The 27,666-nt window shown below is 38.8% G+C and overlaps 1 protein-coding gene across 1 annotated transcript; it reads left to right on the forward strand.

Moving 5' to 3' along the window:
- Window positions 1-1,153: 1,153 nt before the first annotated feature.
- On the forward strand, window positions 1,154-27,666 carry LOC139717497 (doublesex- and mab-3-related transcription factor A2-like). Its single transcript, XM_071629003.1, has 3 exons — window positions 1,154-2,037; window positions 26,905-27,563; window positions 27,607-27,666. Exons 1-3 carry the CDS (start codon window positions 1,554-1,556, stop codon window positions 27,664-27,666), a joined length of 1,203 nt encoding a protein of 400 aa, XP_071485104.1. The 5' UTR covers window positions 1,154-1,553.

The following is a 27,666-nucleotide window of genomic DNA, read 5'->3' on the forward strand; positions in this document are numbered from 1 at the left end:
TCTCTCTCTCTCTGTGTGTGTAGATTATCATACATTTTCTTATGAAAAGAAGGAAGACTCTAAGTGTACGCTTAAATACAATTGAAAAGCCCCGAGATATAAAAAAAAAAACCCAACTGGCTAAGTCACTGCTTATATTCCGTAAATCAAATGCAACTGAGGTACTGTTGACAGTTATGTATAATAGGCCTAAATTATATATCAACTTCTTCTTTATATCTATATGCGAAAGATGGAATGTTGAAATAGTCAACACAAGATAATCAAGACGTATAACACAATTCTATAAAATGGAAGGTAGCGGTGGTCTAATAACTATGCATGAATGTGTGCGTACATAATTTCAAAAAATACAAGACACACGTATACATAACTCGCATTCTGTTGTCATGTCAAGATTTACAGCAATAAGTAACCCCCCCCCCCCACACACACACACAATGCAAGCTATCACGACGAGACAAAACTCATCGTATAATAGCCTAGGTATTTGTAACAGAGGAATAGAAACAATAAACACAACAACTCCAATTATGAAAATCGAGGAGACATTTCATTTACACATATTATATATGCCCTATACATACATCATGGGTATATGAATATATTAAAATAATGAAAGATGCCTTTAACAGCTGAAAAACCAAGCAAGTTACATTACTCAAAGTGTTGGTTTGTTGTTGTTTTCTGTCTCTATTAACACAGTCTTCGTAACACGAAAAAGAAATTGCTGTATAAAAGAGCGTTTTTTATTTCTATTTTTTCTTAAACAAAAGAAAGCAGATTTATCGTGAAGACACTTTTTATGGGATCAAATTGTGAATGCAAACAATATTGTAACAAAAAATAAATTGGACTTAACTCACAAATGTCGAGAGAGAAAATATCTCCAACTTATCTGTCGTTTTTGACGACGTGAATGCGATAATCAGTGACTTTTGCCTACATCCTAATAATGCGCGACAAAAACGCGTGACGTCACGAGACTTCAATGCCTACCAGTCCGCCGCCCAGCGTGTGGTCCGACCAATCAAAAGACGCGTTACAAAGCCGTCGCTCCGCGCTGTGGCTGCATTCGCACGGGGCCACAGGCTGATGAATGGAAGAAGGTGTTTTGTACTAAGCTGGCTGCCAAGAAACGGTGACACAAGCTCTTGTTGAAAAGCATGTGCGACAAAGTTGCGGTGGAGATCTCTTTTTTTCTTTCCTTGGATGGATCATTATTAAGCTATGCCATTTTACCTGACGGCGGAAAATCTGTAAAGCGGGCAATTTCTCGCAGCGAACGACTCCTTGTTGACAAGAAAGACTGCGTCAGTGTGTTGAGAGACTCGCTGATATATTTTGCTTAGCATATTTTGGACTTTTCTTTATGACATTTGTTATCATCCATTTCGAGTTGATCTCACGACAAATACTGGATTTTAGTTCAATACATCGACACTTAACCGTACTTAAACAGCGTTATGTCTCTGCCATCTTTCTGAATTGTAGTTGTTTGTGAGGAAAAACGGAGTTTTTAGGTGATTTTGTCGTTTATTTGTGCTCGTGCCATGAATCTTGGCGGTGCGGTAGATCCTCATTCTCAGCCGAACACATCTACGACCAGTGACATGCCTGTAGTCCCGCCCCAGCTGCAGTCCGGACATCACATCCACCGACCTGCTCACATGCACCAACCCGGAATGCCGCCACCGCAAGCCTCGGGACTGCTGCTGCGCGCCGAGAAGCCCTACCCACGTACACCGAAGTGCGCCCGGTGCCGAAACCACGGTGTGGTCTCCGCTTTGAAGGGCCACAAGCGGTACTGTCGGTGGCGGGACTGTATCTGCGCCAAGTGTACCCTGATAGCGGAGAGGCAGCGGGTGATGGCAGCCCAAGTAGCTCTGAGGAGGCAACAAGCTCAGGAGGAGAACGAGGCCAAGGAATTAGGACTATACTACGAAACCACCGATGGAGCCATCTACGCTATGAATGGAATTGCAGTGCAAACCCACAAGGGATTCGATCCCTACAGAAACCAGCCTGAGGTCTCAGGTACGCAATTTATTCTCTCGTTCTTTTTGGCAGTTTCTGCGGCTAAGATCATTTCCAATTTTAGCTCAGACTGATTACCCCATACAGTAAATCACACTGAATTTCCCAACAGACTTTAGTTCTAGAAGGCTCGTCTTGTAGCAAAACCGGTGGAAATAGTTATGTTCTTTGGCAGATTAAGAATAAAAATGTAAATAACAGGTTACCCTATAAGTGTATATATTATCGTAATTTATAAGCACAAATAGTGAAATATAAAATATGTTGCTCTTATAAACGTATTCTGATACAGTAATGAAAAGCTTCAGTGTTTGAAGGTCACAATTTGTTCTCATGACCGTGAATTATACAAGGGAATTAGCGCCACTTAGTATGATTAGTAAGTGGAGCCTTTGGGATATCCAGGACTCATCAGTCATTCAACAAACGTGAATTATTAGGGCTTTATTTTGTCATTGTCTTGTCTTGTTGATATTTGTCATCATTATGGGCGTTTGTTTCCCTTTTGTTTGAGATTTGTCGTATTTACATATCATTCCGATGCAGTTTTTGTATTGATACTGACAGTAAATATCACATCTTGATTTTTTTTTCTCTTGCCCCCTTTCAATGCCGCCATGCGTAACTTCATTTGAAGCAGTTCATGTCTTAGCCGTAGCCGTTAGTTGTGTTAATCTGCTGATATCGTTCACCTTTTTCTAATAGCACAGGAAATTGGAATTGAATTGTGACAGAAGCAATGTCTTTGTGACGCATTGTATCATACAATACATATCGTAATAACAATATTCTAAGACCTCGGCAAAAGAACGTTGAAACTATTCATAAATAGACACTTAACAGAGAAATACGAAGTGTAAAACAGTAACATTCCGAAGACACGATTTGTTTCAGCAGTGCATTTAATGACAGGATACGAGTTACAATTAATCATGAACATCCCCTTTCTTCCTTCGAGCAGAATTCCATCTTTCTCTACGAAGATTGAGAAAACATGCTCATGATTATAAGGCTATAATGATAATAATCTAGACAGCATTTGGAATGCGTCATCGATCTGGTGACCTATTCTGGGGCGAAGAGAGATGTAATTACAATAAGCTAAAAGAGAATTTGAAAAGGGGATATAATTATGTGATATATATATTTTTTTTTCCAAAAATCAATATTTAACTTACACAAGATGTGAACAACTATGACTTGAGACTCCAGTTGTTATATTCGCAGAGACAGTTGTCAAGTAGGCGTGACCGACCAATCCTAGTCAAATAAAGAACTCTTGTCGCACAGTTGGTGATACGTGCTCGTTTAAATCCTCTATGATATTTTATGTGATTATCAAGCTAACGATATTAATTCGACTTCGCTGACGCATCCATAAAAGCTGTCTGTGCGTTTGAGAGCGCTATAGGTGGGAAGTCTTGAAGGCGGGGTTAATCGATTTAATATGCTGGGCTAAAAGTCTCGAGCGGAATGAAATTTTGTCGCATGACTGAATTAATTTGCCATAGTCTCTTAGAGAAAGGCGGAGAAAATCTGTGAAATCCGACCAGAAGGTTTTGAAAATCTCTCCCAGACCTGTTACTCCACCAGCACTTCATAAAATTCTAACCAGCTCGAAGATTAGGCAATTACCTGTGAAGCGTAGCGGCCAATATAGCGTCTTTTACTCGCTCATCTGAGCATATATCCACTGTGTTGGTCGCGAGTTTCTGCTCTTTACTCCCATATGCTGCAAAGTCTTGACCATTGACCGGAAATACCTCGGGCTGATTGACCAGTTTGCCAAACGCGTAGCAATGTCCCAACGACTCAACTGGCGCTGCACGCGCTCCTTTTTCGGTGTAGACCAAGGCATGGTTATATTTTGATGATTATATATGATGTGCCAATTAGGCCCACAGAAAATCTATAATTGAAAATGAGCCAGAAAGCCTAATATTCTAGCCAGTGAAACAATTTTCTGAAAGTTTAGAATTATTTCATTAACTTGCTTATGCTGCACATTCTTGAACTCGCTTGCAGTAATGTTGGTATCCACATGTCTTAACTCCAAAGAATAATTCGAGGTGCATCGCGGACCATTTCATCTTACTCACTAAGATATTCCCACTTCCCTGCTCAGATGCAGCTATTGTTGTTTGTTTATACCTCATCACAAGCCGACAGAATGGATCAGTGTTAGCTACCCATTCTTCTATGCGTTTAATTGTAGAGGCCATCAAATAGACGCAAGTTAGTTTGGCAAGTATTATAATATAATATATCTTTTAGAATGAGCGCTTTATAAGAGTCTCTTTATTATTATTATATTATTGTGCCACTGTATTGTTTATATTTGTATACGGCTCTATTTCATATATCACCGAATCGAACGTACAATCGTTTCCATCTATATACTTACAGAGAAAGCATGACGACACACACAATAGCAATAACTTTTTAACCACAGAATGAAGAACAGTTTTACAACGTGGGAGATGAGCTGGGTATTTTGAATACAAATGCTAAAACTATGGACGAGATATTGTATTGCGTGGAGAATTTGCCCGCGAAGAAGCAAGTATTTTTGTTTGTTTGTTTGTTTGTTTCGTTTTATTTCTGCATTTTGCATCATTTCGATTCAAAATAACATCATGAATACTATTTTCTAAACATTTTCAATACAAAATAACATCATCCATAATATTTTTCAACACTACGGACGAGAGAACATACAGTGCAAACATAACTTACAAATCTATTATCAACGATGATAATCGACGCCAGATAAAAGGGAATGTTTATAAGGTGAAAAATGCTTCAGACCACATATCGTAAGCGTGTGCTGGAAATGATAGTGGCCTGAGAAAGTGGTAGTGGAAAAAAGGATATGTATATAAGCCTAAAGAAAAAGAAGAAATATGAGAGAAATCAAATCACTGTCAGATTGTCAGTAAACCATCAGACATCTTCAGAGATCTTTTCAAAAAATGGATGGCTGTCACGTGACCTTCCCTCCTGAGTCGTACTCCTTTTAAGTTGTTTATCTATTACTCGAATAAAAAAAAAAATGCATGGAGAAAATTCATTGGTTTCCATAAACATTGACTTCCCCTGTGTATGAGAAGACGTGTCTTGACATACAGTATTACAATAATCTTAATCTAAACTTAATTATAAGTGATTATAAACATAATATTCGTAATCTAAGTCATATTTCTCCAATGCTGTGTCAGTGTAAACAAGGAAAGTTCGATGCGATTTGAATTGCCGACTCAAAAATGGTAACAAAAATGTTAATTTCAGTCAGATTAATCAAACTTTTTGCTGATTTTTTTTTTTTTTTTTTTTGGGGGGGGGGACAAACTTCTTATTGAGGGCATGCGTTCTCTTGTTCATGATCATTCTCTCTATCATTATGATCTATATGATGTGCGAGTGTTCTATGGATACATACAGAATGTTATAATTGTAGCCACTTTAGATGATATGTGATGATTTATCTCTCTCTGACCCCGAATAGTATGCAATTAATATCGAATCGTCGACTGATTGTTTGTATTCTTAGAAGTCAAAATGTCGATATTGTACTTTCAATCCTAAACTCTTGCAAACGTCATTGGCATAACCATTTTACCTATCTATCTGCTCACCGATTTTCGAACAATTTGACCCCCACGAACAGTTGCGTTTCATTGCAATGTCGATACATTAATCATTTACAGCAATGTATATTCGATGAATTTCATTTTTAGGTGAAATGTACAGTACATACATCCGTACCAATATGATTTGAAAAAGAAAGATCCCACAACTCTTGTATGGTATATGGACACAGATTTTATTGACTAGGCAAACACAGATCGGTAGAAATGCTCACAACTCGTTTGGTAAATTTCATTTTGACCCCCAATTTTATTTTCTCTTGAATGTGTCATTCCTGTCTTTAAACAACGAAGTTGTTGGAAAGTAGCTCTTTTTTCTTTTGATAAGTTTCAATTTTATCAATATGAAGAAAAAAAATCTGCACTGCAATCAATTCTCCCAGAAAGATCGAAGGAGAGGGTATCTCTAAACACTTTCCTTTTAAACTAGAAATGGTACTAAAAACAAATCAGAAAAAACTACTGACACACGCAGCACAAATTTATATAGGGCCCTACTGGGGTACAGGACGTCACAGAGAAGCCCAATGCTTTTCATTGCTCATAGTGTGTCGATTAAGTCCTAACATTCAAATCTCAATTACGTTCTGAACACACTTGTCGAATTTAGCGTTATTTCTGAGCTCTTTTGTTATTTTTTAACAATATTATGTTCTTGCATATATCTGTTATGAGTAAGATCGTCTTTCAAAGCCATGTGTCTAACGCAGGTCAATCATGTTTATGTTATGATGATTTGTGTACGTGCAAGACAGAAAAAATACAGAAATTAATTGATGTGACACACAACATAAGAAAAATAATAATTCCTTTTCTTTCTGTACATTTTATATCGACATATATGACGATGTCGTGTATGCCAGTTATAAGTACTAGTAGTATATCTCACCCTTTATTTTTTTAGTTACTTGTTATACGTCATGCTCATTATAAACAAAAATAATTTGACTTTGGCAATCATTTTTTTAAACCAAAGATGTGGCTGGGTTTTGTTGTTGTTGTTGGATATACCACATAGTCTTCAAAATGTCAGCCATGGGTATAGCGCAATGTAAAACGTTGTCACACACGATATTCTATTTTGTCCGGATAGTCCTACAATAAGGGTTGTAATTGTTGGGTTGCAACACTGTCTCTAAATTTGAGAGTATCCCAAGCTAACTAACTTATCGACAACTGGTCTATTTTCGACAATTTTGGACGCCTTCAACAAAGTTTTAAAGCTTGACAAACTTCAGTGTACAATTCGTTCATCGGAATAGAACAGACGTTTATAGGCTCCTTCAAAGTTCTAACGGGTTAGAAAGATCAAAATGAGTAGGGTGAGAACATACGAACGAAGATTTTGTCATTCAACATGATTCGTATCTTAAGTCCCATCTTAGCACACCTTTAATCACGTTCAATTTGAACGGCAATTCAAGTTAGACATGTTAGAGAAAAAAAATCAAAGTAAACTTTCAGCGTGCTTAGATGATCTCTAAATAAATGTTCATTAGAATTGTCGCAAAGATTCTCAAATATGTTTATCATTTCTCCGATAAGACATAATGTGCACGTTGATTTTAAAAAAATCGAAGCCAACAGAAAGAAGCTCGATTTATATCTTATCATCTTATGTAGAGCTAAAGTGCTTTGTATTACTCCTTATAGCATGCACTGCTCGAGGAAACAACATGTCCCATAAAATTAGAAAAAGGGTACAAATGACGTCAAAATCAATCCCTTACGCATTATTTTAAATCTCTTTGTAGATAGGCACACACACATTAAAGCAAGGAACAAACAGAATTCAATGTTCAATATTCAATAATTGCGCGCAAAGTTGCTCCATATAATGTACATAGTACATACAAAATAAAGAAAAGGAAAAAAAAAACAAAGATAGCGCCCACTAATTCTCCATTCTTGCTGTCCACTGAGTTCTTCAAACATGTACTGTAACATGTGACGCAATGAAATGTCCTCGGAAGATTCTTACACTCAATTCTTTTGATAGAGAACTTACCTTCTGTAGGTTTGAATTATGCTGTAGTCTTACATTCTGTCAACAGTGAATAGGTCTAGAGTGAATGTTTCTCATGTACACTGTCGTTACATTATACTTATAACCCTTCTACACATGAAAGAAAGAGTAGAGCCATATCTAATTCACGAAGTCTGATGGAATCATTTCCTATAATCATGCAGTACAGTGAACATGTACTGTCATCCATACATGAATGAAGACGTACAGCTGTAATGATAAGCTTAGATATCATAATATGACGAAGAAAATATTGATGAGAATTTCACGACATCTATGACGTCAGATTGATGATACAGTGTCATATCCTATCAGCTACCTCAAAGTCGGTCTCCAAATGATCGTAGACTGCCTCTTGTCTCCAGAGGTGCGCCAATCACTCATCTTCCTCACCCACATTAATCCATCTTCATCCCTCCCAATCCTAAATCACCATCATATCAACGCCTTTGACCTCTTGTTGCAAGAGGTTAAGGCTGAAGGAAAAATCTGTAATTCGCGAGAGAAAGAGAGAGACGGTCAAAGCCAGCACGCATGTCTGCAAGCGATTAATCGCGCCTCGTTTGGCCAAAACATCCTCCCCTCCTATATACCTTGTCCTTCTCAGTCCACACCGAAAGAAAGCCGATGAAATGATGGCTGCAAGTTGGGTGAGGTCTGAAACGGCCATAATAACTCTGTTGTGATTTAGTGGTCGGAAGTCGAGCGGTTTGGTGAACAGCGAGTTGCCTGAAGCCTACCGCAAGGATCCCCTGTGCTCTGGCTTTATTGTTGCGCATAAAAGTCAAGTTTCCTCAGCAGATGCTGCCACGGCTGTCTGTCAAAAAGATGGACGCCATTATGACTTGGCTAATCACTTTAAATCATGAAGGGTGAATACCACAGTAGATAATAGTATTACATGCTCTAGCTGGGCTTCCTTGCTTGAACCGTATAGGCAGGACTGGATATAGGGAGGTGTTGATTGGACTGAATACTACACTATTGTACTGCAGTATTTACTAGCAGGGGTTGTGACTACACCGTTTTGTTTTACTTGCAGCCAAGTTGAAGCTGCTTATAAAATGTCACTTAAAACCCGACAAACTGCTGATGAATGATAATCAAGGCATGAATAACAGACACGAGATATCGACCGTCATATTAATTATCAATGATTTTGTACGACAGTCCATATCTTGTGTCACCTGTGTGTTCAATCAAAATAAAGAACGAAAGCATCACTAGCGAATAAAGAAATAGTTTTCAGCTCCCCCTCCTGATCATGTATAAGACCGCTACTCGCAATTGTTGTTTAATCGATAATTGTATATTTTCACACTTGTATGCAAGCATATCTCGCAAACTCTGGAGAAATTATAATGACACGTGACATTCGATGGAGACAACACAGATTTGATATATTTTAAGACAACATTTAAAGTTTCCTGCATGGAAGACATGTCACCTGAGTATAATCAAGGAGGTACTAGGCAAACTTGGTATAATGACCACATTCAAACGCTAGTTCCAACAGCAACTGTTAAAGTCATCTGCGCCCGTCTGAAGGAAATGTCAGTTTTTAATACCTTTATGATAAAAGTCAAACGTGAGTAGGCGTCCATTTGCTTTTGATAAGATTGTCGAATTGCCGGGAAAAAAAAAGATGACGCCCAGATATTTCATGTCCAGCAAGCAGCTCAAAGCATAGGGAGAGGAAAAAACGAGAATCGTAAAAGTCGATGGAAGTTGTGAGAGGTGAAGGAGGTTAGATAAATGACCGCACAGAAGATAACTGTCACAGTGCAAATAAATAGTGACAGTCAATCCAGGCCTATCATCGGCGACAATCCATGACCTTCGACCTCGGCATATATTCATTTCCCTCCACAAAATACGTCAAAACACGCGCCATAGTCTATACAATGCCGGGATATCATCTCAGGAAGTCATATGAATCAAGGAAGCAAAGGATGCTATTGATCTCCTCGTTTCTTGAGCTACAATAATGCTTGGAGTATGGATGAAACGACGTGAGGACTTGTAATAATGAATACGTTTTTGACCTTTTTTTTTGACGTTAAGGTACTGCTCTTATTGTCATTGTTTAACGCTAAAAGATTTGAGATGGAATCGATTTGTTTTTTATTACCTGATGTATAATTGACTGCAGCTGTCTAGTAATATTGGATTATTTATGGACCGCTCTGCATACCTCTACAATAGTCTCTTGCCTTTTAACAGTTTCCAATAAGCAATTATACATATAAGTTTACTTAGACCTTCTCTCACCGTCAAGCTCATAGTGTCTCAAAATTAGGAATTTGTGTAGAAATAAGTCACTGATGAGACCGTTACCATTGACTGCAAACAAACAAACTAAGCCTTGTTCTATTGTATTCATAATATGTGTTAGTACTCACGAGGAATTTTCTGACATGAATTAGCAGTAGAAATGCAATTATAATCTGAGACCCTTTTATTAAATGTCGCATGTAAATAGAAAAAAAAGGCACCAAAAAAATCCCCTACCAGCTGACGGTGTCACCTCGTTCTTTGCTTACTGCTTTGATGAACAAATAGTGTCAATTTACTTTCAACGTCCAGTCACTTTATAACAAAACAAGAAAAATTGTAAAAATGAAAAAAAAAATCCCTTCTAAAAAATCGATGTTGCTGTTTCTCCTGTTCATCAGTGTCGAAAGAGAGCTATAATATGTGAACGAGCACTTGATGAATAGAAAGTTGCTAGATGAACCGTCTAAAATGATTCCTAGATGACGGCCGTCTTCAGGGGGTCGTTGTAAAATCGGAAGATGAGGCATTTGTCCACCTCGTCGCGACAAGAATACGTATCGCTATTTGGCGGCTTTCAGTGTCATCCCGTGAACGAATCAATAGACGGCTTTATCAAGGATCGCGTTTCTCATCGCTGGTAACTGGTGGGATGCTGCATTAGTCAATGAAATTCATTCTAAATGAGTTTCTATAATTGACTTGCGAAAGAAAAATCTACATTTAGTGTGACAAATTTTTGTTTGGTTGACGAAATAAAGATAACTATGAGAAACAGGTGTATAAGGAAAAATTGAGCTACACAATGCCATGTAAGGATTGCTATAGAAATAACTAATAATGCCATGAAAGGATGTCAAATAAAAAAAGTGTGATGATAACGCATATGCAAAGGACATGGGGTATCAGTTTGATTTGCGTCTGTTTAATCTAAAAAAAAATAGTTTATTCTTATAGGTCTTACTCGATGACTTATGTTATGTGTGATGTATGAATTTGTTATCTAAATCATTGACAGTAGACTATAAATTCTAGCCATCCTTATGACTGTTAGCTAATGGTTGTCAAAATGGCTAGATTTAAATTGCGGTGTAGGCCTACTTTAATTAAAGTTTTACACCACTGTGATTATATCATAGGGCAGCCCTGTCGAACTTTTTATCATTTTACTTAATATGTACAGACACTCGCAGTTTTAAACGTAGCTTTGTCTCACATTAGGCTATACAGTTTTCACAATCCTGTGGGATACGGCGCACTTTCTTCGTAACATCGTATACACTGTATGTAAATGATGACGCAAAAATATCTTTTTTTCTTTTACTCAAGATACTTCAAAAGTTTTCACCAAAATGAAGTTGTCAAAATCTCAGTTCCCCTTGGTTCTTTGTACGCATTGTGTCTACGGAGCAACACTTAAGCCATACCACTCAGACTACTGTACTTTTGCCGAACTCTGCCGCCATGCAGAAACTCATGCACCCATTACACAGCGGTTCTCTTGCCGAACAGGCCTCTTGTGAAAAAGTGCATTTACTCTTCCGATGTTCGCAGCTCGAAATTTGTTATATATTTTATAAGATCTGAATACTTCGCTGAAAATGAGACATTAAGGGAACAGGGAATAGGCATTTTGGTCAATATTTTTTTCGCATCAATGCAAACTGTTGTTTTTTTCTTTCTCCCCTGAGTCAAGCATGATTCCTTGGAGGGTTAGAGAGAGCCCCTCCTCGTTACTAATGAAACCCATGTGTTATGGGTATTAACATTATACAACTCACTCGAGACTCGGCTAGCTCCTGTCATTTCTCGATTATAGCATCATTGAGTGTTGACGATATCAACCTATCGCTTGCCTCGTGAGGGTTGGGACTAACCAAGTACTCTCTTTTGGCGGCGAATTTTCCTTTATTGTGACGACATGAAGCCTGAGAATCGATTGTACAAAATTCTTGCATTATTCCAATTGTCTCTTTCAATGTGGCGTGAGAATATGAAACCCTTGATGAAGTAATACTTTCAAAAACCTCTGTTGTATGGCTTTATCGCATTTATATAAATGGCAATCTCCCATTTAATGCGCTTCTTGATTCATCGTACCATTGCAGCACAAATTCTATTTGAACATGCAATCTTACCTCGAACAAATGAAATTATGGGTTTACCGCACGCCTCAAGTTTCTAATTCACTCTCCAAATTGCATTCTGAATAGATGTAGAATGTTTTCGACTTTTCTCGTAATTAGAAACAAAAAGAAAATCATTCTCCAGTATTCTTTTCGGCTTTGATTTTTTCATGGGATTGCATAGCCTTGAAAGACTCGCGAAAATCTATTGTATCTCTATACAAAAGTGTCAGAACTAAATCTCCGATTCAGCGGTCAAAGGAACACCAAGAAGGCGATTGCATGAAAGGGTGCAGGAGCCATCAAGTGTGGTCTAAACTCAGACAATCTCGTCGGAACCTATACTGTCTGCTTAAAGGAAAGCTATGATTCTTCTTTACAAATTGCTCTAAACAACCCACGGAAAATACTCATCTTAATCACCTTAATTTCACAAGCTTAATCGTTTGATGGAATGCGAGCATGTCCTCGAGAATTAGATATCACCAGAGACAAGATCCGGGTATTTCATTTTACCAATGGTGCTCATTGCTATATAGGTCCTACGCGTATATAATTTGTAGCCATGTCTGAATCATTGGCTGGTACGTCAAACGTCACTTCACCTGCCATCATAGCCTGTGAATATGAAGAATTCAGCAATAAACCACCAACATTTACCACGAAGTATATAATATCAGCGTAAAAGTATCGCTGATTGTTTGTGTTCAGCGATAGGCACAGACACGATTAACTCTTCCATTCTAGTGGTCAAACAATCTCCTACTGTCACTGCATGGAAAGAGAAACAGTATTTGAAGCCCATTAATAACTCTTGGGTTGGTGTATAGATGTGCCTACCAAGGGGGGTGGCTGAACCCCTTTTCATCACAAAGCGGGGCGCCACATCCTCTAGAGGCTCGCTGCTTTTCAAACACCGTGCAGTACGCACCTCCCGTGTGACTGCAATCTTTAGCACGAAGTCCGCATTTCTGCGGGATCGCCGGCTATAAGGAGCTCCGCGACTGACGTCCTTTGTATAATACGGCCGTCGTAAAACACTATGAGGTCCGAAGGAAATGTTTGGTCGATTGAGAGTTGTGAAAGTCTAGGGAGACATAGAATTTAATGTGCCTGTTTTATGTGATTTGATACAAAATCATAATTCTAGACTGCATGCCTGGAATCATTAATAATATCTGAAAGGCTCCGGTGTAAGCACTAAGAGAACTGATAAATATTGCAATAAGTAGGCTTTAGTATTCAGAGGTGTAAAAGAACACAATCAGGGGTTTTTTTTTTAATAGCAAAGAACGTTGAAACTAAATTATCTTATCATTTGATAGAACCTGAAAAGTAAGATTAGCAATGCCGTGACTATAGCCTATCTTATCTTAGGTAGATAATCAAAGTATGTCTATCATTTCCTTCTCCCAGTGTTTTACCCAAGGCATTGCTAACGGCATTCTGTCGGCTCCATGGCACAGGTGTTCCAAAAACTACTCCGTAGTTTTTATACCAGTCGCACTCGAATATTATGAGTGAGCTGTTACTTTCTCTTCTGAATGAGCATAGTTGTAGATATTTTAACCAACATGCTATCAAAGGGTAAGTTTTCATGCATTGCGCCATATTGGTTAGATTGCGATAGATTGTTACTGTGGCCAGCTGTCTACCTCCCTAGCACGACCTCTTCCATTGCACTTTTTTCTATATAGTCTTTTGTCCCCCGCCGTTTTCTTGCGAGGAATATGAATTGATTTTTTTTTTCGGGTGCACTGTATGATTTTGCGAGTGAAGGCAAAAGGCAAAGCGAGTAATATTGGCGTAAACTTCCTTCATGCTTTACTGCATCCTTAGTTCGGAAATATCAGCGACATCAAACGCCAACAAAAGGTGTCAACTGATCCGGGGGCAAAGATTCGAGAAGGGACCCAAATTGCAGGTGAAATGTACTTTTTCGTTTTTAAGTTCTGTACTTTCGCCCACCTTACCTTATCGTATCAACTTCTCAAGGTTTTTTTTTTTTTTTCTCTCTCTCCTGGTAAGGTTGTCTCCTTAGCCTCTCACCGTGTTATCCCCCTTTTAAGTAAGGGCACCGTTCAAGTGTTTTTTGGTGCAAAGTGTTAGCCCTTAGGCTCCCGTCGAGGAGGTACAACAAAAGTGCAGCTGAACTTTGGCAGGTTTGTGGGACCGCGACCAAGTTGGGCTGTTTTCGAAAGAAGGCGTAGGAAATTGTTATTAATTTACGTTTAGAATCTCCGCTGAAGCGTGAGCGCATTACCCGTGAAAGACCCGACAAGACATTCAATTACAACTGTGATTTAACGTGAGTCTGCCCCACAGCTATTTTGTGGGGGCCTTCCTCCTCCCGTCCTCCTCCCGCCACGCCGAGCCGGCTGGGCGGCTCGCACGTGAGGGAGCCCACCACGTCCCGTACTGGTGGAGGCGGCGCGCTTGATGTTTCGTAGCCCGTTTCCGAGACCAAGAAAACACTCCGACAACGGATACGGAACTGTGTATTCACAGCCCTTTTTGCTCGCTGTTCCCGGCTACTTTCTTTATAAGCTAATTGTTTACGTCTCGCTGCAGCCTTCCAATTGGTGGATTAGCAGGGTGAAAAGAAGCCAAAGACGGGAAAAAAAGAACAAAACATCAACACCCAGATCCTACATGGAAAGTTTTGCCAGGTGTACTTTGGATGGCTTGTTAGCCCAAGTAAGAAACCTCAATTGTTCCGAATAAAGGTGATTTCATGAAATGAGCCTAATGATGGTAGTATACTGATGGAAATAACCATTGGTCGTAAAGGAATGATTTGTGCAGTTCTTTGAGAAAACTGCTCGAAGCGCTATATTTTTTTTCCTGACCTGATAAAAACATCATGCATAATCAAATGAGCGTCTGTATAGCAATCACAAACTTTACATTTTTTTTTAAAGTGAAAAATTTATTAAAATCTACCAGTTCGTCGAAGGGGGTTTCATTTATTAATCCTTGAGCTGAGTGAATGTAAAACATACTTTTTCTTTCTTTTTCTCCAAAACTTGTTGCTCTTCGTCTTCACATCCGATCATTTAAACATAATTCGTTGGTATGGTCTATTACATTATTACCCTCCTCGACTCGTGGTATGTAAGTTGGATTAATAATTATTTTTTTCACTCCTTATTACATGCGGGGGGAGGGTGTAAATATACACCGTTGAAGTTCCATCCACAGAACAGAATAGTCAGATTATTACTATCCTCTTGTGTAGTTCAATGACTTAACATCCTATGTTATACATAGAATATTATACTTCATACATGGCTTACTGTGCAAAATATGGTGCAGAATTCCAGTCGATTCTAAGCTGTGAGTGGACTCTAAAACTGGATAGGATAAACTATCATTAAAGATTGTTTAGTGTTTACATGCAAAATAGGCAGTACTACATTTATGCTATTAATATAACGATACATTAACAATTATTGCGCTGAAATGGATGGGGTTTTTTTCATTATGGAATCTGTCTCTTCGCAAGGAAATGACGCGACCTCCTGATAGTCCGATATTCATGAACGTATTTTTTTTTCTTTTATCATTCCAAATTGAATAATGACTCTTTATTTTCTTTAATCAGTGTTTCTCTTTTTTAAATTTTCAAATGGAAGCACGAAGAGGGAATGTAAGTAAACTCACTTGTATGTACCGTTTTGTTCAATGTGCGATGAGGTAAACGCAGGGATTACATTGTTTTCAGTATCTATAGCTACCATTTTGACTGACAGAAGTGAAACAAACTTAATTCATCTCTTGCCACGGTAATCAACGTCTACTGACGACCCAAAATAATGATCATGATATAAAGCTCTTTTTTAAAAAGAAAATAATGTCACCGTTGTTACCAATGTGCACTCAATAGCCAGTTCTCGCCTGAATGTAGCAATGTCACCGTAGAAGTTGACTTTCTCCAACTATCTGTGGACGAGGGACAATGGGCAACGCGCAGTATCAAAGCCTTCTGTGCATTCCCACACTCCCAGCTCCGCTCCGAAGTAGTTTTCTCCACGCATCTTTCCTTGTTTTCAAAAGCCTACCTTGTATGGCTGTGAGATGGTATATCTCTTGTAACAATAAAATAAATGACCCAAGAGAGCATATTTAGCACGGAGGGATGTTCACAGAGGGCTCGACACTGTTTTTTCTTCTTCTGATGACCCGTTCGGGCCACTAATATGTTTAGATTTTAAATTTTGGTGGCCCGAAATAAACGGAAACATAACAATCTATTTGGAATCATAAGTGCCAGATCGGACCACCGAAAGATAGCCTTTTTGAAAAAAAAAAGTGGCCCGGCATCAATTTCTAGTGGCCCCGGGCCACCGCGGGCCACCGGTAATGTCGAGCCCTAGCTGCAACACGTCTTTATGATGGCGATGTTTCTAGAATTGTAATTCTTTTTTTTTTTCAGTCGCTTGTCAGTCAGAGGTAGATAGTTTGTGTTCGAGACTCCAAATTTGCAAATGTTGACATTTGATATCCATGCTTCAAAAGAATTTACGATTGATATCTCGATGAGATATGAGGAGAGCTAGAATACATAGAACGGAATGATGAATTGATTGCGGGCATGTCAGCAACGAGCATGTTAGAGTTCGAAAATCTGTTGCTGCAAAGAAACATGACGCAAGTTTTCTTTAGAAAAGTAACGTGAGCTAGGGTTTCATCACTCATTAACATTGTACATGTGACACACATGTATTCATACAGAATACATGATACAAAACAAATGAAAGCTCTTTCATAGCAAAACACGTATTAATCTCTTTCTCAAATATAACAACAACATTCCCTATTGTGGTCTTTGAAGTGAATCCCAAGGGGTTTTTGCAGATGACGATGAATTAATCTTAGTTTGTTCCGAGTAAAGATGTCTTTAAATGATTGATCTGTCATTTTTGACATTTAAATGTTTCTCGTTGTAAATGACCTCTTGCTGTGCGTGCTATGAGGGAGAACGGAAATTTGAGGGAAGCTCAATGATGGTCCTTGAAGAGTTGGCAACTCGGAATGTGCTCGGCCCGGTATCGTCGAAATCCTTTGTCGCTGTTGTCGTCGGTCTTGGAGCGACAGGTAACCTTTAGGTTATTGCCCCGATGTGAATGTAGCAGATCTCCCCCTACTCATGTTTTGGCGCAAACAATCAGTCTCGACTGAAAAGAACCAGTGGACGCTTCATGTAAGATGTAGTCAGTAATAAATGAGAAACAATGAAAGTCATTCCAATCTTCGGACAGCCATTGATGTTTGGAATAACGCTTGTTAAAATCTCAATAAATCGATCAAATTTATATATATTGCTTCCCCATATTATATCCCCTTGTTTCTTTGTTTTTTATTTTCTTATGATATTCTACATATATTGCAAAAGAAATAAAAATCGGGGTTGCATTAACGCACACTTTACAGGTAACCCCGTATCTTATATAAAAAGAGAGGGGATATGTTCACTATGACCACCAAATCCAACCAGTTCTCTGAATGCCATTATAAACTGACATTATAAAAAATATAAATCAGTTCTAAAATGCGTATTGTCTGCTAATTTTCTTCACTTATTGACTATATCATTACTGGTTGATTTATCTGATGTCTAATCAGTTCCAGGCGAAAGTATTCGCGAGAGGAGCTGTCTGTATATTTACGAATGACTATAGCGTGATGGTGTGACTGTTACCTCTGTTATCACATAGCTTACTGTCGACGTTAGGTTCAGGTGGTAGCGCCCGAAGGTTAGTGAGTCGGCCAAGATCTGGATCAAACTTTTGTAAACTCTCGAGTTACACACCTCCAAGGAACTCTGACTGCACACATGTTGAAGCCAAATGTGGCGCTGTCTTTTCCTGGGATTAAGTGACCTAACGAGGACAAATCAGTTCATAACACCTTTTTTGTATTTAACGTTGAGAGCGTGCCGTAGTTTAAGAAGATTTCACACAACCAGCAGTAACAGTCCCGCCCCTTTTTTTCTAATTAAGGAACTTCGTTTACTCTCTGCCAGGTTTGAAAGGTTTGTGTGACGTTAAATCTTACAGATCGTATAATTACATTACTATATTTACCTAAATCACTAACGGATGTGAGCCAACTTGAAGCAACTGATAAGAACTTAATCGAATGTTAATGTTACGGTCAATTTTGTGACAAACAGAATTCTTCAATGGAATTCTGTTTTCCCCCTCAAAACAATGGTGGCTTAGGTTACGTTATAGCCTTTACAAAAATCGTATTTAGTGAGTTACTTTAGGGAGTTATCTAAATAAGCTTGTGTCCGTGGAATTCATTGGCATTTCGAAGTCCTACATTTGGATGGAATTTGTAGCTCTGTAGAGACCATGTTGTGAACAGATATGGATACAGAACTAGCAAAGGTCATGAACCTCTACACGGAGGCATTGCTGTCAAAGAAGTGAGGGCTTGGGGTAAACACGGGCAGTATTTGACCCGAATCTAAGGACATCGCAGCGTGGTTGCTAAGTAGGGCCTCAAAAAAGGCAAGCTAACAACAAGCGCCATGTTACGAAACAAGTCGCGAGGCGTAGGAGCTAATGGGCCGTGACTCTGTACATCTCATCGTAGGGACGCTAGTTAACTGTTTAATGAGGAGACTGATATTTATTCATTCTGTATCAATTTCACTGCCCCAGAGAATTGCCCCGTGCGTTCGCGGGGAGAGATTAAGGGCAGAAACGAAAGCAAATACTCGCTGTGATGCCTTATATCATTACATATAAAAACACGGAAAACATTCTGGAACTTACGCTATGTGTATCACGTTCTCAACAATTTTTTTGACGAGATACAAAATAACCTTTTTGATGTAGGCCTACCAAAATGCCCTTATCAGATACGATATGCAAACATGCCAATGATAGCTGTAGACTGTGTTGATTTTGGGTTATGGAAACGCGATCAGAGAAAGGGAGAAGGAAGGCATTGGAGAACAAGAAATAGACAGACCGACAGACAAACAGGCAGATAGATAGATCGATAGATAGATATATAGAGAGATATATAGACAGAGACTGACGAGAGATATATTTAGTGGGGTGCGAACGGTCAAGCAGCGATGAACTCTTTAGATTAACAAATAATATTTTATCATTAATGAAACAAACTCCAGTGAAAACTACGATGGGTAGGGAAAATATTGGAAGAAGTTTTTGGAAGTTTATAGAAGAAATAATTACGTCTTACCAGATAGTTACGACATGTATACACCCACGCTAATATAGAAATTTATGTTTCACATCGATAGATTAAGCATCTCTCAACTTATAACAAACACACTTATAGCATAATTATGTCATGGAAATGATAAGATGAGATCAAATGAGCAAAGAATCGAATCTTCTGATGATAATAGTCCACAGACCAACATCCCTCGTCTTCCTGACGCAATATAGGGTGTTTATTTCAGGACTTAACTCCCTTTTGGCGGCATAAAATAAGACTTGTCTCCTAACCATCCTCTCACCTGCTCAAGTCTTGTTGAGGCGATGAACAAGGCACCTGCCACCGTGTCTACCGAACCAAATCTTAAAGCCCTTACTAAAACGTATTTCATCTGCTTGGATTGACAACTTATTGAAATATATCATAAAAAACTCAGAAACAACATCCATGGAGAATTCTAATTTTCTTTAAAAACAGCAATAAGAAAGAGAACGTAAGCGTACCCAAATTAAAAAAGATCTTGATGTCGGTAACCAGCAATTCGTTTGTGTGTATTTCTCCGTACCCATTGGGTGTTCATGCGAAAAGGTTGTGATCGCCTTAATAGTTTCACAGCTCCCCTATGTGGGTTTTGCATTAACACCAAGACTGCCTAAGACCATGGAGGGCTGGTCGTCTGATTTGAAGCCGAGAAAGAGGCGGTAGATGGAAAGAGCTGCTCCCTTGTGGATGGCGCCGCAGACTCAAATGCGTTGTAAGCCGGCCGCCATCCGCTGTGAGTGGTTAACACCTCGCACCTTGGGCTTACGACGACGCCTTTCTCTGCTCGGGCTAAGAAAGTGATCCATTTATCAAGCCACGGTGGGAGATCCTCGGACGAGACTCTATTTCCTTTTCATAAACTAAATGCAACAAATTAAGCTGTCCACTTGAGCTGCCTTTTACACGTTAGCTATATTTGTCATTTATGGGGGTAGAGAGAGAGAAATAACTTGTATTGAATTTGTGATGGTTTGTTGGATAACAAGGATCATAACACCAAGGTGAGAGTGGCCGTATCAAATGGATTCTCATCCTTTGAATCTCAACTTGCCTGTCATTGGTAGTCTTATTATCAGGCCCTTGATATTTAATGTCTTCTCAGCTATTAAATTTCACTTCACACTTCCTCACCCATGAACTTGAAGCACGACCTGTAATAGGTTTATCTCACGGAGACAAGTGACCACAAACCAATGAGGAGCAGGATTAACTGTTCACAAATCTCTCTCCTTCACAACGTACTCTCGGCTTTGGTCACTCGGGAACCTCCCACCTAAAACTCAGCTTGTTCATTTCTGAATTACACAAGAGTGCTTGAAAGCGACTGTTCGTTCAAGGGCGAAATCCATTATCCAATGTCACCTTCCTCGTCTTCCCTTTCTCCTCCAACTTCAAGATTGAATGCCGATCTTGTAGTTTATACTCTAATAAGATGACACTGACGTTTGGCGCCTCATCCTCGTATAAATCATTGCTTTTAGTGAATTGAAAGTAAATGCGAACTTCACACTGCTTTTCCCTTTCGATGTCATGGCAGCACATCAAACCTCCCAATAGTCCACCCGCCATGGCCCCTTTCAATCAATGCTATTTATCGTACGTGAGACGCAAAGCGTTAAAAAAAGTTTAACGTTCTGTTACGATTTCAAGCTATTCCTAAGAACCCCAAGTTTGCTGTATGGACACTCGGTAAAACACTTTCTCTAAATACCTACCATATATTACATTACACACTGCATTCTGCATGACATGCGCTCTTCACATCGTGAATAGAATCATGGAAAAGAAGTTTTTTAGTGTATTCTGTGGCAAATAAAGGGAATCGTTGACATGAAAATGTCGACGCAAGGCGTAGAAGAGAGTGATTAATACCTAAACATCACCGACAACGACAGCTATTTGACAACTGACGGCAAAATAATTGACATGTCATTTTTCTTTCACACACAAAATACAAACAAAAAACAACAACAAACGAACACACAAACAAACGAACAAACAAACAATCAAAGAAACAAACAAACAAACAAGCGAACGAACTGTGAAGTGATATAAGCAAGTGCATTTACGTTTCCTGCAAAGCACGGAGCCCTATCTCATAAATAACCTTAAACCATTCGAATGAAATCAATATTCACTGCAGCAAAATAGTCCTTTTGACAGACCTAATTATCTGCTTGCGTTTGTTTGAGAGATAAAACGAACTATGGACAACTATAAGTGCACACACACACACACACACACACACATTTATATATTCATATATATATATATATGCATATATATATATATATATATATATATATATATATATATGTATATTGTATATTCACACATACATATATTACATGTAGAGAGAGATATATAGCAGTACATAGAATGAGAGAGAGAGAGTGTGGGTTCCATAGTGACAAGTTGGAAGGCTGGTGTCGACCGAGGACTGGTGAGTCCTTTGTATCGGTGACGAAGCCCACACGAAGACAATGCCACCATCCGTGTAAAAGGCAACAGACAATGAGTGGACCGTCACTTTGATTAGATTATCTTACTCGGAGTACACCGCCAGTCAATAAGTGAAAATGAGTAATTTGCCCTGTTTTTTGCCCCCGGCCACGGGGATATGTCAATCTGAGGCAATTATTGTGATAAATAGATTAAGGCATTATGAGCATCGCTGGTGTTTGGCAAGGTTGGTCACGTGATGGAGCGGACAAGGGAGGTGACAGACAGGAGGAATGAATATTCATGACGTACCAAGTTTCTTGCACTTAGTATGGTTCTCCATCAGATCGGGACAAAATTGTCATGGTGTTAATTAACTCAACGCATCGCTTCTGCCCATTGTTACGATTATGCATATTGGCTTTATTTCCATATCAAACTGGTATGTAGTTGTGTGTAGGCTTTCTTATCTCTCATTTTTACTCCTTGTCAAAATGTTTCTTGCTTAAATTCACGAAAGAATACCAAACTTTCTATCTTAAAGAGAAAGTCCATCATGATTACAAAGTTGCTTTGTTACATGAAAACAGAAAAATCAGAGAAGTAAATAAGTGAACAATGATAATATATAATAACATATCAGACATACATAATAGAGCTAAAGATTAAGTTTAGAGAGTAAGACAAAGTAGCAACTCTGTGTGACGTATACGCGTTGAGCAGCTCTCCATTTATTTTGCACTCAGAATTTCACTAATTTTCATTTTTCTCAAATATTTTGGCAGAGACAGAATTCATCAACTAGGAAGAACATGCAAAAATATATCTTGAATACCAAGAACAGATCTGAAGACTTTTTTTTTTTGCTAGTGAGAAAAATGAAAATTTTGTTACCTTCTGTGTACAAACAGAATGGAGAGCTCAACATCTATGTCACACGGAGTTGCCAATAATCCTTTCTCTTGCTCTCTGTAAACTTTAATAGTTCAAAACTTTTTTTTTTTGTTTTCCCGAAATTTTCACTGATCTACTTTTTTATTTCCATATTTTCATATACAAAGCAACATGATATCAGGATCGAATCCCCCTCTAAACATAATAAAAATGAAGGGTATCCTTTCGAAATAGGACGTCTTGCACGATATGAATGTCTCTTTGACTCGATTCTATTGTTAGTCGAATTTCCTATAAGAGATATAGAGAGCCTCTTTTTCATAGATTCTCTTTCCTCCTGTAACGATCACTTTTCACCATCAAGACAACTTTGAACATCTATACAGTTATCTCACAGGAAATTATGATCTCGAATCTACCGCGTATCACCAATATTGTTGCACCAATGTGATTGTCATCTGAGATAACATTGAAAATGGTTTGATAAGAAGTAGATAATAATATGAGCTCGCTATTTTTTGCTAATATAGAACTAGGCTTTCATTTTTAATGTTTTGTGAGTTCGAATGGTTCCACTGTGCACGAAAGAAAATTCCTCAAAGAAATACATTTTGCAAATGTCAATCTTGAACGAATATCACGTCGTTGAGAGCGTTTATGCATTGACTAAAAATTGTCTAAGCATTAAGAGCTCTAGAGTGATAATTATTCGAAACGCTGAACGTGTTCAACGTTAACCACGGTAAAAGCAGCCGAGTATTCAACAACACAAGCCGGAGCTGACAATAGATAAATAAATGAATAAATAAATAGATAAATATATAAACCATGTTATGATGGTTTTTAAGGATACTAAGAGAAAACAAAACAGATCCTTGAAATGCAATTTCTTATAGACCCTGCCTCACGTAACGGATGGTAAGTCACTATCTGTACCACAGCTTTCTGTTTATCTAGATTGCTCAATTTTTCAGTCAGTGTGCTTCATTTGGCTATTTGTCATCTTCTAACCTAGATTGTGCAAATCAGCCATTATGTCGATCCTTCCCAAACAGCCTATCTGTGCCCCCCCCCCCCCCATTTTTTTCTATTTCTGTGGTACTAGGTCGCCACCAGTCACGGATCCGTTCAAAGGGTGTCGTTTTCACGCTATTTGAAAATAACCCTTGTTGGGAATCAATGTACAGATTCTAAAATCTATGAGAGCAGAGCTTTTCAAAAGAACCAGTTCCGAATTCTGAACAACATCCATTCAAATGTCTTCATAAATCTCTGATTTCCGGTCTAGTTCGGGAATTCCGTGTTAGTAGAGCGATCGTGCTGTGCGGGCAGGCGGGCCGGCTCGCTGTGCGGAAAGCCACCCGGAGCTCTGGGGTGCAAATTTGACAATGCCTCGATGGAGCAGCAGCTGCCTGCCCTGCCGTGGTGCGGCACGCCTTTGCCGGTATCCAACACGTCTGACCGCCGGTGATACCCACTTATCCGCAGGATCTTGATACCAATTCCCACATAGATGCCTCGTTGTGTTTATGAGCAAACATCAACTCATAAGCTTTACAAGTGATGCATGCCGGTAGGGACTCCTCACCTTGTCTTCTCAGCTATATGTTGTTTTCCATTGTTCAGCATCTAACACGAATACCGAATATTTTCAACTGGCGTCTTTTTCAATGGCGTGTCTACTACTTTTCTTTTTTTTAAAGCAAAATATGACTTTAACTTTTAAATCTTTATCTTTTAAAAATAATCGTCGAGATCTACTTCCGCATATGGAAGGAAAGTACTGCTCGTTTGCTACTCCAAAAAAAAATGTGAATGTTAAATTTAACGCTCAAAATTTTAGATTAACCATTTCATTCTTAGAGTGTTGATGATGCTGATTACAAAAGTCTTTCTTAGTGTAGTGTTTAAAGTTCAGTACCATTCCATGATCAAACTTTCTTCCATATAAAAGAAAATAATGTAGATCAAACAGATGTATATAGAGGAGTAGAAGTTTCATTAAACTCTGACGAAGAGTAAGAAAGAGACAAAATCTTTAAGTTTCAATAGTTTTCTTGAGATATCGACACTGGCGTCAAATACATACTTTTGTAACTTACACAAGGCTACTATGTCGTCACCTTACGACATTCCAATATTATCTTTGTACACATAGACAACGAAATCGTGTTTTAGGGGTTTGTTATGTGATAACTGTAACCACGATCGCCTTAAAAAAGTAGGTTATTTCATAACACTGCAACCATTTAATCCGAAGAATGAATTATAATCATTCTTATTTATTTTGTCTCAAGAGCGTAGAGGGAATTTAGAGAAGATTTAGGCGAAAGTCAAGGGCAAGACTTGATAGGTTATGTTATCATCACCTCACCCAATGTTAGTGAATGTGCACTGTGACAATCAGTACTGTGCAAACATGTGGTACTTCAAAATCTAATAACTTTTTATTTCATGTCCGATTGTAAGAACCCTTGTTTGACTTTGCTACATCAGTTAAAATCAAATCTAACATGGAATATCTTTGCACTGGTGAAATTGGCGAGACGCCAGATCAGAGACTCTGCTTTGCAGTCATTGTATTGTTGCGGACTTGCAGGTAGATTCGTACTACCACATGAACCCTCACATGTAATGAATGAGTTGAAGGTGATAGGTGGTGATGATTTATCACGTGGCCACAAACATCCCGAGACAGACTACACCACCCACACACACTCACCCACACTCATTCTCTCGATCAAGGCACTTCTTTCATCATCAATACATAGCTCATGTGCCAAGCTCCTTACACTTGAACGTCAATTTGGAAAGCGATGGGAATAATGTAAACGCGCAGTACTCTCTATCGAAATACGTATATGGTATTACTATCACGTGTTTCTTGTCCGTCCTTTTTTCGTTCAGGAAATATTTGACGTTGGACGTTGTTCATTGCAGTGTCTCAGTGTAATGTGGGCGGACATGAGTTATGTAGTAAGAATATGTTACCTGCAATCGTCTCAAAAACAGCAAGTTGTTGCTGTTTTTTGACAGACACAAAGGAACGAGCGACATTTTGTGGTTATTTTCAGACTGCATTAGTGATAAATTTCTGGGTAATAATATTTTTCCTCTACCTTCCCCTTTCTCTACCACAAACGAACACACGCAAACACACACACACACATAATAAATAAATAAATGAATAGATAAATAAATAAATAAATATATAAATATATATATATAAATATATATATATATATATATTCATATACATATAGATAGATGGATACGTGTGTAATGGTTGTGTCACCATTTGGGTTAGGATGCCAGTGTATTTAAGTGCTTTTATACATCAATGAAATTAATGTAGGTTTTATCATTTTACGCAGTCATCCTTGGGTCATGCAAGTAAACAAAAGATCCTTTTCATTTTCAGACCAAGAGCACCAACAAACAGAGATGATGGTTAGATGCTGTCATTCATATCTTAAAGCCGCTATTTACCATTTGCAGATGAAACAAAAAACAGCTTTAGTGTTTCAAAATTTAAAGTGTGAGTTACGGATAGAAACAACCAATGTAAAAATGTTCATCAGTATAATCAATGATAAATATTGTTAAATATACAAAATGTGAACAATAATTTCACTAAAATCGTTTCTTTAATAAATCGTCTACCGTAAGCCTATGGTTTATTGAGAAGATTAGTGATATCTCCTTATATTTGTGGCTTTATTGCAAAATGTACATATGTTAGGATATTTTGTGATACGAAATGACCTGTACATATGCGTCAAATGTGATAACTCGAACATTTTTTAATCCCTGCTCCCAATGGTAAAGAGTGGCTTTAGCAATCATTGATACACATCCTATTCCTGAAGGGTGGCTTGAAACAATTGGATCTTATGCCTTTTGTTCCAGCTATTACATTATTTTGGACCATATATATATGGAACATTTGACACTTATTTGCGCTGTTTATTTATATATTTTTAATTTGTTATCTGTTTATTTATGATTTTAATTTGTTATCTATTTATTCATACATTTACTTTCTTTGTGTATTCGTCTACCTGTACAAGGAACGCCAATTCTTCTTTCATTTGTTTAAATGAAAACGGAATAATGAGTACTAAGTATAATAATGTAAGCTATTGAAGAGTGAATAGTGAGAGCTGCTATTGCTTTCAGAGTGAAGTAAACTTTTATATCTTATTCTTCCCACCAGGAGATCAAAAGCGAGCCCGCCTTGAGATCATCCGAGCTCCAGCCAGTCCCTCCTCAGCAAACTCTGCCTCAGCTCACAGTCCTACAGGTCTGCCACCTTTAGACCACCGCGCATCACCAGATACACGTAGTCCACGGAGTGTCAGTGCTGGTACGATGTCGCCAACGAAATCCTTGTCGCCGATATCATCACCTCGGATTGAATCAGCCGAACAAAGCGAGCCAGCTCGACCAGGCTTCAACATGCCCACAGGATCCGGACTTGACTTCGATAGCGGAGACCAACGACGAGTAAATCTTCTTGCACCGTCATCGACGACGACCTCAGCTGCCGCAGCGTTGGCGTCGAGTGTTGCAGGGAGTTCCGGTCAGGGTGGCGGGAAGGGGAACGCGCAGCGTCCACCGATTGAAGTGCTGTGCCGCTTGTTCCCAACACAGAAACGAGCAGTGCTAGAACTCATGCTGCAGGGATGTGACGGCGACGTTGTCCAGGCGATCGAGCAGCTTCTGAATTGTCAACGAGAGGGATCACCGACAAAGTCGACGATATCCGCAACGACCACCACAGATTCTGTAAATTATCCACCTTCGACGACCACCGTTCCTCCAGTGGCCGAACCGCCGTGCATAGCTCATCGCCCATACCTATCCACCACCCCAGCATGTACTGCTGGACTGAAGTCAGCGTTCTCACCTCTCACAGCTTCTCATGAGAAGACCCTCTCACAGCCCCCCGCGACACACTCCGGACTGCCACCTATGA

The sequence above is a fragment of the Diadema antillarum genome, unplaced genomic scaffold (assembly GCF_040938485.1).
Source record: "Diadema antillarum isolate AM-2024a unplaced genomic scaffold, OU_Dant_1.0 scf00000075, whole genome shotgun sequence".
Classification (NCBI taxonomy): domain Eukaryota; kingdom Metazoa; phylum Echinodermata; class Echinoidea; order Diadematoida; family Diadematidae; genus Diadema; species Diadema antillarum.